This window comes from Molothrus aeneus, chromosome 23 (genome assembly GCF_037042795.1).
Source record: "Molothrus aeneus isolate 106 chromosome 23, BPBGC_Maene_1.0, whole genome shotgun sequence".
Classification (NCBI taxonomy): domain Eukaryota; kingdom Metazoa; phylum Chordata; class Aves; order Passeriformes; family Icteridae; genus Molothrus; species Molothrus aeneus.
Window position 1 is genome coordinate 666,155 of NC_089668.1, and position 13,028 is coordinate 679,182.

The 13,028-nt window shown below is 53.4% G+C and overlaps 1 protein-coding gene across 3 annotated transcripts in view; it reads right to left on the bottom strand.

Moving 5' to 3' along the window:
- Positions 1-6,775, bottom strand: part of RPS6KA1 (ribosomal protein S6 kinase A1) — a 33,222-nt gene extending 26,447 nt beyond the window's left edge. Inside the window, exon 1 of one of the 3 annotated variants that reach the window (XM_066564652.1) lies at positions 6,760-6,775. Coding sequence is in view for 2 of the 3 variants with exons in the window: in XM_066564649.1 (XP_066420746.1) it covers positions 5,771-5,833 (63 nt within the window). In the remaining variant the exon portion in view is untranslated. Of the gene's footprint in view, positions 1-5,770; positions 5,880-6,759 lie in introns of those variants that run through there. The other 2 variants (XM_066564649.1, XM_066564651.1) reach the window with 2 other exon arrangements.
- Positions 6,776-13,028: the final 6,253 nt, after the last annotated feature.

Below are 13,028 nucleotides of genomic sequence, written 5' to 3' on the forward strand. Positions count from 1 at the left end.
CAGGAGCACAGCCCAAGAGTTAACAGCCACCGTGCCATTGTGCCACCAGCTTTCACTGGGGCGTTTGTCGGTTATTTATTACCCTATCGCAGCTGATAGCTGCAGGAAATCTGCCCCGCCCGGCTGGCTCCAGCTCCAGCCCCGCACAAAGTCACAGCAGGGACCCGAGCCACCCGAGTGGCACCGGCCCGGGTCAGCCCGGGCTGAACCGGGATCGGGTTCAGAGGCACCGGCACCGCTGGGGGAAGCCGGGCGAGCAAAGAGGGTGGGATTTCACTGAGACACAGATACCCAGGATAAGCACGTACAGGAGGTTTTCTGCAGACTGTGGAGAAAAACAAGGGCAAGAAGACTTTGCTTTGACATCTGTTTGCACTGCAGTCTCAGGCTCCAAAAATCATGGCATTCCTTTTCTCCTCAAAGAACAAGGGCAGTTTATTCCCTCCCTTCCAGAAGTTATGGGCCAAGTGAAGAGTTGCACTGCCATTGGATTCAAGTCTCAGACCCTCAGAGGAATGGCTGGGTTCTAGAGCCTTTCAGGAACTGACAGAAACGAAGCCAACTCCTTCCCTGGAGCAGCAAGGATCCATTGAGATTATCAACCTGACTTCTTCCTCAGGTCTCCACTATACTGCAACATTTATTTACATCTGTATGGACCCGACCTGAGCTCCACAACTCACCTTAGTCCCAATTTAACTTCAAGGTCAAGAGTGGTTTCAGCCAAGGACTGAAACAGGCCCCAGCAGCTCCATGCAGAAGTTCTCCCAGAGGAATGCTGCCCTGCTGTTTACACGGAGCCCTCGGTGCCATTAGCACGGAGAATAGCTGAGCAGTGAAGTAAGAATTTGTGTTTATGAACAGCCCCCACAATGCAGGGGGAGCCACAGCACCAAGATAACCAGACTTGGAAAGAGGCTGATGTTTACTGGCTCAGCTGTCACCCATCCACAGCTCATAACTGGCTGCTAATCCAAACCACAGCTAGGGGAGGGCTGGTTTTCTCTCAAACAGCTCAAGAAGCAGAATTTATGTGCTGGACTGAGGGAAACAGTGCCTGGCTCTTGGTGTGGAGAGCAGATCCACAAGGCACGTGTCAGGAGAGGGTGAGTGGATGCAGGGGGTGTCCAACCTCTCTGCTTCAAGGGTGAGCTGGGAGACACAAGGTGGTACCTCCAGAGCCACCAGAATTTCGAGGGCTCTGTTTTATCAGCTCTCTGAAAAGGAAAACTTGTCCTTCTGCTGCTGACAGAAACCCATCCTACCTGGGATGGAAGGGATGGGCAAAGAAAGAGAGCAGTGTCCATGCCAGGGAGGCTTCCTGGGCATGCAGCTCCCTGCTCTTAGAGGGATGAAGCTCCTGGTGAAATGGTCCTTTCTCAGGCTGACAGAAGTCAGATGTGTGAGCAGAGAATTGCAGTGTTTAGAGCCAAGTGCTCTCCTTCCACCCCAGAGCAAAAGCAGTCCTTATTCCCTCATATGGAATTGGAGGGCCATTTGTGTATGTTCCAGATGGAAACAGCTCCAGCCTCATCACCTCCCGAGATAAAATACGGCCACTCAGCACGCCATGAGCAGGGCTGAAATCGTTTGTGGGTTTCTTGGGTTGACATTTGCCTCTTTAAAATGCTTTATTTCTGCCCTGCCCCTGCACACCACACACAGGGGAGAGCAGGTGCAGCTGCCCTCCCGCAGCACTCTGGGGCTGCAGAGGAGCCTCCCAAATGTCCTGCTCCCAGAGAACTCCCAAGGTCTCCCTCCCGCAGCAACCAGGCAACATCTGCGGCAGGAGGGAGCCACAGCTCCTCCCTGGGGTGCCCGGGGCAGTGGGGAGCTCAGCCAGGCTGTGTCAGAGCAGGGCTTGGGCTGCTGATGAGGCAGCCACACGAGCCTCACCGGGAGCCGCAGGCTGTCCTTGCACTGCCCTGCTCGGGGGCGAGCGGAAAAGGGGATTAGAGCTCTAATCTGATGGGCACGTGGAGCAGCAGCCCGGCAGCCAGGGCACCTCTGGACCCCTCCAGCTGCCCCAGAGCTGGCACAAACCCCTCCTGAGCACACCCCGGGTGAGTTTCCTTAATAGCACACAGAAAAGTATCCTGGAAAACAAGCGTGCTCAGTTACGCAACTGCCAGCCTGGCTGAACTTGGGAGATATTTATCTTAGGACATCTTGCGCTTTAAATCCTTTTAATTCCACATAATCCGCAGCACAGGGAGCAATTTCCAGAGCAGGCCAGTGTGCTCTAATGTGAAACCAGGACGAGGTGCATCCTGGCAGGGCCGTAGGGACGGGGCCCAGTCCTGCTCTGTGGTCACACCACCAGCTCAGGGCATCCCAGGTTATGGACAGCTCTGCCTGCAAAAGCTGCCTGCTGCCGTTCCTGCATCCTTAGGCTTGGAGCAGCCACTTTTGAGGGGCCCCAAAACACCCCACAAGCACCAGGTACCCAGAGATGCTCTTTCACCTGACTCTGATGAGCCATGAAACACTCAAGGAAGGAGCAGAAGAAGAAATCCGTCACCCCAGAGCTCCTGCTAGTTTGACACCAGAACAAGGCATGTTTAAATTATTGCCATTAAGAGGAATTTATGGATCTTGCCTATTGCAGTTCAGAGAAAGGAAATAATTCTACAAGAATAGAGATCTCCAAAGGAACTCTGGTAACCCAAACAGAGGAGTCTCTTCACAAGGCATATCAGAGATGACAGCCACTCAGCTGTCTCCCTTGTCTCTCAATCGTACTTTGCACAGCTCAAGCTACCATGCTTGAGAAAAGAGTTATTCATGAGCAGCTCCTGCTCAATAAAGGGTGATACATATATACAGGCAAAAATAATTAGTTGAAGTGGTGGAGTTTGGCGTAATCCCACGTCAGTTGCATTGTTGTAGGTTTGTGTAATGAAAGAAGAATTTGAAGCAAAGCGGAGCCCTGATGACAGATCCATCGCTATGGGGATGAAGTCATGGAATCAAAGAAACACAGGATGGTTTGGGATGGAAAGGACCTTAAAGCCCACCTCATTCCCCCTGCTATGGCAGGGACACTTTCTAATATCCCAGGCTGTTCCCAGCCCTGTCCAGCCTGGCCTTGGGCACTGCCAGGGATCCAGGGGCAGTCCCAGCTGCTCTGGGCACCCTGTGCCAGGGCCTGCCCACCCTCACAGGGAAGGATTCCTGTGTCACTCTACTCCAGCGTTTGTGCTCTGCCCCAGGCATGTTTTTCTACTACATAAGCAATATTTGGAATAATGTAAGCAGAAGAGAGAATGGCAAGGGTAAAACAAACAGGAGCAATGATTATAAAGCCCAGACTCTAGGACAGAGGGACTTGGCTCCTGCCAGGGAGCAGTTCAAGCTCCCATTGCCACCCGCTCCCACACGTTTCCCTGACATGGCTGAGCTCCAGTGGGCCAGGAACAGGGGCACCACAGGGCCAGTTCTCCCGGAAGACAGTGGAAAAACCCCAAATCCTTCAACAATAGGACTGATGCCTCCACCAGCACAGTGACAGCACCTCTGCTCCATGACTCAGAAAGCAAAGGTCGGAGGAAGCCGGTTTCTAACCTGGATGGCAGCGATCCCAGGGCAATTTACGTAACCGGTGTTCCAGAAACGTCTCCTTGCTTTCTCAGTGGTGCCACCTCTCCCACGAGGGGTGAAAGCTTCCCCCTTGGGCCCCTGCCCTTGGCGATTTTCACCTCAAAGTGCAAAACTCCTCCCAAGGCCCCTTCCCGCTCTGCTGCTGGATCTCAGGGAGCTCTCTAACATCTGACCCAGGCGTGGTGGTGAAGAACACCTGTATTATTCTCCTCGCTGTAATTAAGAGTGTGTACTTATCGTTTTAAACCAAAGGCAGGCAAATTGCTAAGTCCCACTTGAGATCCTGAGACACAAAAAATCTGATCTGCTAAAATCCCACCTGCACGTGGTGCCTGACCCTGACCTGGAGCTGCGGCCAAGGAGAGATGGCGGAAGGGGAGAGCCAGAGGCTCCCTTCAGTTTCAGTTTAGGAGGAACCCACACGCCATGAGGAAATCAGTGCCTGCCCTGCCCTGAGCCCGCAGCGGAGCCGGCTGACAGCAGCCCGGAGCCCCGGGCATTTCTGCTGGAAATGATCCCTTGGTGCTGACACAGCACCGGCACCGGGACACCGGGACAGCGGCACCGGGACAGCGGCACCAGGCACTGAATGGAGCCTCGCCCGCGGCTTCCCCTGCCCTGGCCACCGGAATTCCTTTCCTCCCATTATGAGTCGAGCCGCGTTTTCTGGCTTTTCAGGCATGTCCCTTCTTAGGAAGGAGAAACCACAAATAAAAAGCCCTGTCTCCCAGCAATGACCTCCGGCCTGGCTCTGGGCACATGATGTGACTTGGGAATCGCCGCTGGACTTCCCTCCTCTCCCAGCCTGGAGCACAAACTCCTCCTCACGGCTCCAGCGATGCTTCAGAGCAGAGGCTCTTCACCCACTGCACCTTTGTGCCAGGTGTTTGGCCCAGGCAGAGCCTCCCCACCTCACAGGGGGCTCCAGGAGAAGCTGTGCCATACCTGGCTGATGAAAATTAGGAAACCTCACCTCGAATGGCCAGTGTCTCCTTGCTGTCCCTGCAGCAAGGGGGAAACGCTGCCTCTGCTCAAAGCACAGACCTCTGAAGGGGCAATTTTAAACAGGTGAGCAAATCTGACAAATTAACCACGGAGACATCCCCAGGTATGATAATGGAGTGTGCCAGCACCAAATCCTGACAGAACAACAAGAAATCACCACGGTCTGTGAAACACCTGGAACCAAATCCCCACCTCCCCTCTAGTTTCTCCAGGAGAGCTGCTGGTTCCAGTTTGAGTGAGAAGATGTTTAACTGAAGAGTGTCAGAGCCCAGTGCCTCAGCCGGCTGCTCTGCCGTGGGTGACAACTGCTGCAGGCTGTCCCTTCCTGTGGAAATGGCTGTGCCAGCCTGCAGATGTGCACAGGGCATGAGCTCCCTCCTGCACATCTGCCTTGGGGGTCTCAATAAGGAGGAAAAGAGCCAGGAGGGAGGGAAGAGCAGACGTCCAGCAAAGTGACACGGGAGCGTGGTCGGAGTTGGCGGCACAGGCCTTTGCGAGAAGACGGCGCTGGGAGGGTGAGGGAGAAACCCCCAAAACTGAGATCTTTATTCCCTGGGCCTTCAGCCGGGTCCGCTTTCCTCCGTGCCCGGGAGATTTGGGAGCGCCGCCTGCACTCCCCGAACGATCGCAGCCCGCACGGGCAGCAGCGAGCCCGGCGGCCCCCGGTGCCCCCGGAGCCCCGACCGCAGCCCCGACCGCGCACAGCGAGCCCCGCGGCAGCCCCGGAGCGGTACCGGAGCGGTGCGGGAGCGGTACCGGAGCCGCCCCGGAGCGGAGCGGGAGCGGAACCGGAGCGGTACCGGAGCGGTACCGGAGCGGAGCGGGAGCGGTACCGGAGCGGCGCCGGAGCGGTACCGGAGCGGCCCCGGAGCGGTACCGGAGCGGTACCGGAGCGGAGCGGGAGCGGTACCGGAGCGGCGCCGGAGCGGTACCGGAGCGGCCCCGGAGCGGTACCGGAGCGGCGCCGGAGCGGAGCGGGAGCGGTACCGGAGCCGCCCCGGAGCGGAGCGGGAGCGGCCCCGGCAGCGCGGGGCTCCGGCGGCCGCGCTCCCCCGGCGCGGGGCGCGGCTCGGGCCGGGCGGCTCCGCTCCGCGGGGTCCCGCCGGGCGCTCCTTTGTTCGGCGGCGCCCCCCGCCCCGGAGCCCCCCCCGCCGTGCCCGCTCACCTCCGTGTCCAGATGCACCAGCTCCATGTCGGGCCAGGGCTCGGCCAGCTGGGCGAGCGGCATCGCTGCCGGCGGGTGCCCGCGCCGGGCTGGCTCCGAGCGCCGCCGGGCTGGGCACCCACCGGCTCCGGGCCGGGCCGGGGCGGGGCGCGGGGCGGGCGGGAGGCACCGGGGAGGGGCCGCGGGGCTCCTCCGCCCGGAGCATCCGGCAAACCCAGCCCGGCGTGCGGCGGCCGCGGAATCGCTCGGCTTGGAAACACTCCCCCCGAGAGCATCGAGCCCAGCCGTGCCCCCAGCACCGGCCCAAGGCCACCGCTAACCCGTGTCGCCAAGTGCCACATCCGCACGGCTTTTAAATCCCTCCAGGGATGGTGACTCAACCTGGGCAGCGTGCTTCAATGCCTGACCACCCTTTTGGTGAAGAAATATTTCCCAATATCCAACCTAAACCTCCCCCGAGGCAGCTTGAGGCCGTTCCCTCTGCTCCTGTCCCTGTGCCCTGGAGCACAGCCCGGCCCCCCCGGCTGTCCCCTCCTGGCAGGGGCTGTGCAGAGCCACAAGGGCCCCCTGAGCCTCCTTTGCTCCAGGCTGAGCCCCTGCCCAGCTCCCTCAGCCCCTCCTGGGGCTCCAGCCCCTGCCCAGCTCCATTCCCTTCCCTGGACACCCCCACTGTCTCTGACCCCACCATTTGAGGGATCTCAACAGTGCCAGCACAGGGAACAGGCACTGCCCTCGGCCTGTGGCCACACCACGGCTGGGACAGCCCAGATGATTTTCACTGGAAGGCTGAAACCTCGGGAAGTGATCACTATGAAATACCTGCTCTGGGGACTCGGGAGCCTCTGCCAGGGAGAGCTGTGGCTGAACTAGTGAGAGATGTCCCTGCTCATCGCAGGACAAGATGGTCTTTACAAATCTCTTTCAACCCAAGCCATTCTGTGGCTCTGCACAATCCTCACAGCACCACTAAAAACCTGAAACTTACTCACAAGTACATGACACTGAGTCCTGCTCTTCTGTGCCTTGGAAAGATTTTTCCTCTGGGAGTGCCCAGCTGTTTCCCTGTGTGCACAGTCTGCACGGCTGCACCAGGAGAGGGGTGAGGACAAACGTGGTGACACGGCTCAGGTCGCTGCTGAACTCAGGAAACTGCTCCAGGAAATCCGGATTCCAGCTTTGGGATGTGCCGTGAATCACTGCTCATCACCTCCTGCAGTGGCCCTGGAATTCCCTAAAAAACAGGGATAAAGAACACATCCACCTTAAAAATGGTGCTCAGAGTTCCTGGCTATTCTCACCTGTCAGGTTCTCACATAGGAAAAGTTTTCTTCTACACACATTTTTCCACACCCCAATGCACTCCAGGAGAAGACAGAAATTCTCAGCCTGACCTTCCCTCCATTCCTGCTTCAGGTAATGCTGAATCCCAGCTGGATTAACAGAAGGTGAGATGTGCCACAGGAGATTGCTGCGAAGTTCAGGGCAGGATGTCAGGGCAGGAGAAATGAGGTAGTGGTGTCCCCCAGGATTTATTTCCAGTCAAAGAACAGCTATAAAAAGCATCCTTGATCCTGGAAGCAGGGTGCAAAAAGCAAAATCTGCTGTTTGGGTGACTATCATGGCTAAATACAGTGATTAAAACATATAGGCTGGCATTTTTCTGAGACACTTGCAGGCTGGGAAGAGCTGCTGCTGTGGTAAACAGAGACTCGGGATCAGCTGGGTGCTTTGTCAGTGCTGCATTCACTCAAAGTTCAAAATGCTGCGGGTTTAGTTTGGTCTTAAAACCATCAAATCCTCCTCAAATACAGTTGTAGATATTTTTGCCTCTGCAGCTGGCTGGCTGTGTAACGTTTTTCCTTTGCAGAGAAGCTGACAACATTTGTTAAGCCAGTTAAGAAGAAAATTAACTCTATCCCAGCCCAAACCAGGACCTCCCCAAAGCACTTCCAGAGCAGATGGAGACTGATCAGTATCATCACCACCAGATCCAATTTTGACTGACTGTTCCAAAAGCTGGCCAAGTGATTCTCCCCATGAGCACACAGTAACCCAGTGCTCCCGTGGCTCACTGCATCTTTTCTTTTTTTCTGGATCCATGGGCAGCTCATCCCTGCCTGCTTTGTGTGATGCTGCTTTTACACATACAAGGAAATGCAGAAAAGCTCACAGGCACAAGACCTTCCTTGCAAGGCTGAGTTCCAAATATCTGCTACAATTTACAGACTCTTCTAATTTGCTAAGACAGTCAATTAATTAGAGCTTGCAGCAGCCCTCTCTGTACTTTTAATATTGACCAAAGAGATCCAGAGCTTGTTGTTTTCCTCACAGGGAAACTGAGTTAGGTTTTCAGTGTCAGGGCAGAACCTGAGCTCCACATCCTGATTTCTAATCCCCAGCTCTCCATTCACCACCTCATTTCTTCACCTCTTCTGCTTTGTTTGCCACTATGGAGGAAGAGATAATGCATCACCTTGTTTTGATCCCAGGAACATTTTTCCTTGGTGTGGTACAAACCACGTTGAAGATATAAAGCAAGGGCCCTGGAAATGAGAAAAACTGTCTGCCTCTAAGAGCTTTTTTGCTTTTCTGGCAGATTTCTTTCTGTTCCTCCACACTGGTGCGATTGCAGCTGCCTGAAATGCCAGCGTTTTCCAAGGCAGGTCCGGGCAGTGGTCGGAATGCAGGAATTGCACCACAGCAGGCAGAGGATGCAGAGCTCTCGGGGAAGCTCAGCCCGGCAGTTCCTGCTCCCTGCACGGGGATTGTGAGGCTCGTCTGAGGCTCATCCACGGAGCAAACCCCTCCAGCCTCTGCCCGCATTCCTGCACAGGTGAGCGCCGCTTTCCCTTGCTCAGCTCAGATGCATTTCTGAAGGTGTCCAGCACACCTCAACCCTTTATTTTTTGGCAGAACAAACGGCATTTTGCCTGCCGGCTCCGCAGGCTCTCCGTCTGCCAAGCCCACCCTGCTCCTGGGCGGTATTTCTGAGAAACCACCCCGTGCCCGCATCCTCCGGAGCCCCTCGGAGAGGCACACGCAGCTCGAGCCGGGATTCCTGCTGCGGAACCGATGGCGCTGCTGGCTCCAGGGAACGTGCCCGCTCTGTGGGTTTCGCACCTCTCCCTCAGGAACACGGAACCGAGCCCAGGGAGCCGCCTGAGCCGGGATTGCCCGGGGCCGGCGCTGCGGAGGGCGGGCAGGAAGGAGCGGCGAGGCAGCGAGGCCATATCTGCCGGTTGTCATGGCTACAATCGCTGCCCGGCTCCGGGATCGGTTCCCTTCCCTTTCCTGGATGCGAACGAACCGGTGCCGCTCTGGCTCCTGCGCAGGACGCAGCCCCCGGCACCCGGAGAGAAGGAGGAACACATCAACATCTGCTCAGAGCGCGCATCCCGCAGCATCCGAGGGACGCGGGGCTGGCTCGGCTCTGTGGCATTCCAACTATGCGGGGCCGATAATGCTTTGCCCGATTCCACGTGGCTCTCTCCTAACCTTTGGCTGTTTCCTGGCACCTCAGAGGAGCTGTTTCGCTGCCGTCCATCCTTTTGGGCTCCCGAGGAACTTGGGATCTGCACAGGGACATTAAAGCCCATCCAGTCCTATGGGCAGGGACACCTCCCGCTGCCCCAGGTGCTCCCAGCCCTGTCCAGCCTGGCCTTGGGCACTGCCAGGGATCCAGAGACGCCCACAGCTGCTCTGGGCACCTGTGCCAGGGCCTCACCACCCTCACACAGAATTTCTTTGTAAAAAATTCCTTTTCTTACCTGAAAATGGCTTTTTCAAAACCCCGTGTAAAACACAAGCATTTCCTCACCTTTTCTTTTTTCACTTAATTTTTAGAACAGGTCTGCAGCCCAGGTGGGAAGTTATTTAGAGCAAGTTATCCATCGAATTTAGTTTTTAATGAGCACACAGCTATGTTTGTAGCTTATTTCAGTGTAGGGCTATGTGAGGGAGTGAAAACATGAAAGAAAAAACGATCAGAAACTGTAAACAGAAGTGAAGCTGCCAGGGCTGTTTGCACTGTCCCCCAGGAGGGAGAAACCTGAGTAAACACAGCACTAAGTACAGTCAGGGTTTATGGTTCCTTTAGGTTTAAGAACTTGTAAACAAATGATGGGGCTTTTAAGTGGATACAAAAAGATACCCTCGGTTTTGTGCTGCCTCCAGAGCACACAGTGCCACTTTCTCCAGGGAGGGGAGGAGAAAACAAAAGCACATTTTGACAGAATTCCAGCTCCTGGGAGAGGAAAATGTCATTCCAGGGCCTGTGGTCTCGAGCTGACATCCTGCACTGGACAAGCCTGGTCCTGCTGCACAGGAGGCACTCACAGATACCTGTTCCTAATTCCCATCCCAGAGTTTGGGGTGCCATCATTGCACAGCAAAAATAAAGAAACCATTGTAGACTTGGAAGCAAATTTCAGAAATCCTGATGAGAAGCCCAAACACCACAGAAACTGATTTTCCTTAGGGGGACCCCAAACTTTATTTCTGATTTCAGATCAGTGTATGACTGGCAGCATTTCACTTCTCAGTCCCCTCACTAAACAGAAACCCCTGCACACATCCAGCCTTGAAAAGCCACATCCCAAAATAACCATAAACTTATAAAATATGAGAAATTATCCTGGCCAGGAATATTTAGGCTTAATGACTGACTGGATCAGGTAGGAAGGCACAACACAGAGTTTTGGAGAGGTGAGGAAAGAGGTGCCTTTATCAGTTAGGGAGAGAAAAGCAGGTCTCTCCCAACAACAATTGTTTCTGTATTTTACACGTGCTTCAGGCACTGCAGAGCACAGCTATGACTCAGTTGCTTCAGGGCCAGCAGAGAGTGGCTCAATGGGTTCCTTGTTGGGAGCTGAACAAAAGGCACAACAGGTTCAGTGATGGCAGAAACTTGATTCCCTGGAAAGAGAAAATCTACCTGTCCCTCATCAGCATGACAAAAAAAAAACCCCAAACAAACAGACTCTGGACTTAGGGAGGCTCTTGGCTTTTTACAGCACTGCACGTCTCATAGCACACAAAAAATGGTCAGAAATGCGAGGCTGGTGCTTTGCTGCTGCTTTGCTGCTGCTTGGCTATTAAATTGCTGTTTCCTCATGAGTCAGTATCAGGACAGCCCAGCTGGGCCTTCCCTGGCTCTCTGAGGAGAGGCTTGGAGCATTCCTGGGAGCTTTACCAGGAGCCCTCTCACCTCTGCTGAGGAGGCAGGACACACTTGATCCTCCATTAGAAAAATCCTCTTGCAGAATCATTTTTCAGAGCCCCTCCAGGCACTCCAAGCTCAGCCCAAAGGGTTTTCCATCAGCAGGCTACAAATCCACCTGCCTGGTTCTTGTGTGCTGCTCCCATTTCACTGTCACACAGCAGAACTGCTCTGAAAAGATAATAGACAGGTGATAGATAGATAGATAGATAGATAGATAGATAGATAGATAGATAGATATAGATAGATATATATAGATAGATAGATAGATAGATAGATAGATAGATATAGATAGATAGATAGATAGATATAGATAGATAGATATAGATAGATAGATATAGATAGATATAGATAGATAGATAGATAGATAGATAGATAGATATAGATAGATATAGATAGATAGATAGATAGATAGATAGATATAGATAGATATAGATAGATATAGATAGATAGATAGATAGATAGATAGATAGATAGATAGATAGATAGATATAGATAGATAGATATAGATAGATAGATAGATAGATAGATATAGATAGATAGATAGATAGATAGATAGATAGATAGATAGATAGATCATTTCTAGCAACAAAAGCAAGGACTTACTTACTTTTATCTTTCTTCCTCTAAACTTTGTGATGGAAGGCACCCTTTGCTGTGCTGTGGCTGTGCCTTTCCTCTGGCACAGTGCAGAGGGGAGGGTGATGTTTTACCACTGGGGATTGAAGACCTTTTATAAAGAAATGAGTCCCCAGGTTCATGTCCCAGAATTCAAGAACGTCCCCTCTCTCTTGCCTCTGCTTTGCTGTCCTGTGCATCCCCAGACACTGAGGAACAGTAATTTACAAAGTAAGAACTTGATTCGTCAGGTATTTTCTCTCCCAAAGAGTAGATAAAAGTTTCAGAGGGTGTTATTTTATGCCAGGAAGGATTTGGCCAGAGGCACTGGGCAGTTTGAACAGCTCCAGCCCTGGCAGGTGGTTTGGATTTGCTGCTGACTTCAGTGACAGCAAAACTGGGGCTTGCCTGGCAGGCAACAGCTCCTTTCACCCTTTCCTCCAAGCTGGTGTCAGAAATTGCTGGCCACTCCTGCCTTCTCATTTTTCTATTTACAGGCTGCACAGAATCATTTTCCCCCTCAACCTAAGCAGCCACTGACATCACGTTGGAGATAAATGTCCTGTGGCAGTGGCCCAGCACAAGATAGGATGGAGAAAGGGTCAGTGTGTCGGAAATAGATAATAAATAACATCAGATGCAACATTATTGAACTCAAACCTCTTCTATTGGATATAAGGACTCTGAGATATGCTACAGTCCTTAAAATAGGATAAGAATCATAGTGCTATTAGCTGTTAACACCCTGCAACACCAGATACTTGTTGAAAGGGACTATTGATCAACAGAGATGGAAAACAGGTTTTTGGCAGCTGCTTGCCAGCTGGAAGTTAATATGGGAGTCAATTACCAGCAGATAAATGTCCCCTCTCCGAGATCACCAGCAGAAGCTTTCGAAGAGGAAGATCCAGGCATGGCTTTAAATATCATCACTATTCTGACAAAACCAGATGGGTTTAAATACCAGCACTATGGTCCTAGAGATGAATTTTTCAGTGAAGTGAAAGGGTTGGGGTGGAAAGCAAAGCAGCTCCAGAGCTGGGCAAACCAGCCCACACAGAGTGTGTGTTACCCCGCATGGTCCTGCACCAGCCAGGGGAAAATGAAGTGGTTTTTCCTCCCAGTGTGCGATGGGGGGACTGTGAGTGAATGCCAAAAAGCTGCAGAGCTTGGGAATGGGAGAGGGATTCCCAAAAAGCTGCAGAGCTTGGGAATGGGAGAGGGATTCCCAAAAAGCTGCAGAGCTTGGGAATGGGAGAGGGATTCCCAAAAAGCTGCAGAGCTTGGGAATGGGAGAGGGATTCCCAAAAAGCTGCAGAGCTTGGGAATGGGAGAGGGATTCCCAAAAAGCTGCAGAGCTTGGGAATGGGAGAGGGATTCCCTCTGGTGAGGAGAGGCTGGCACTGCACAGGGACCCACACA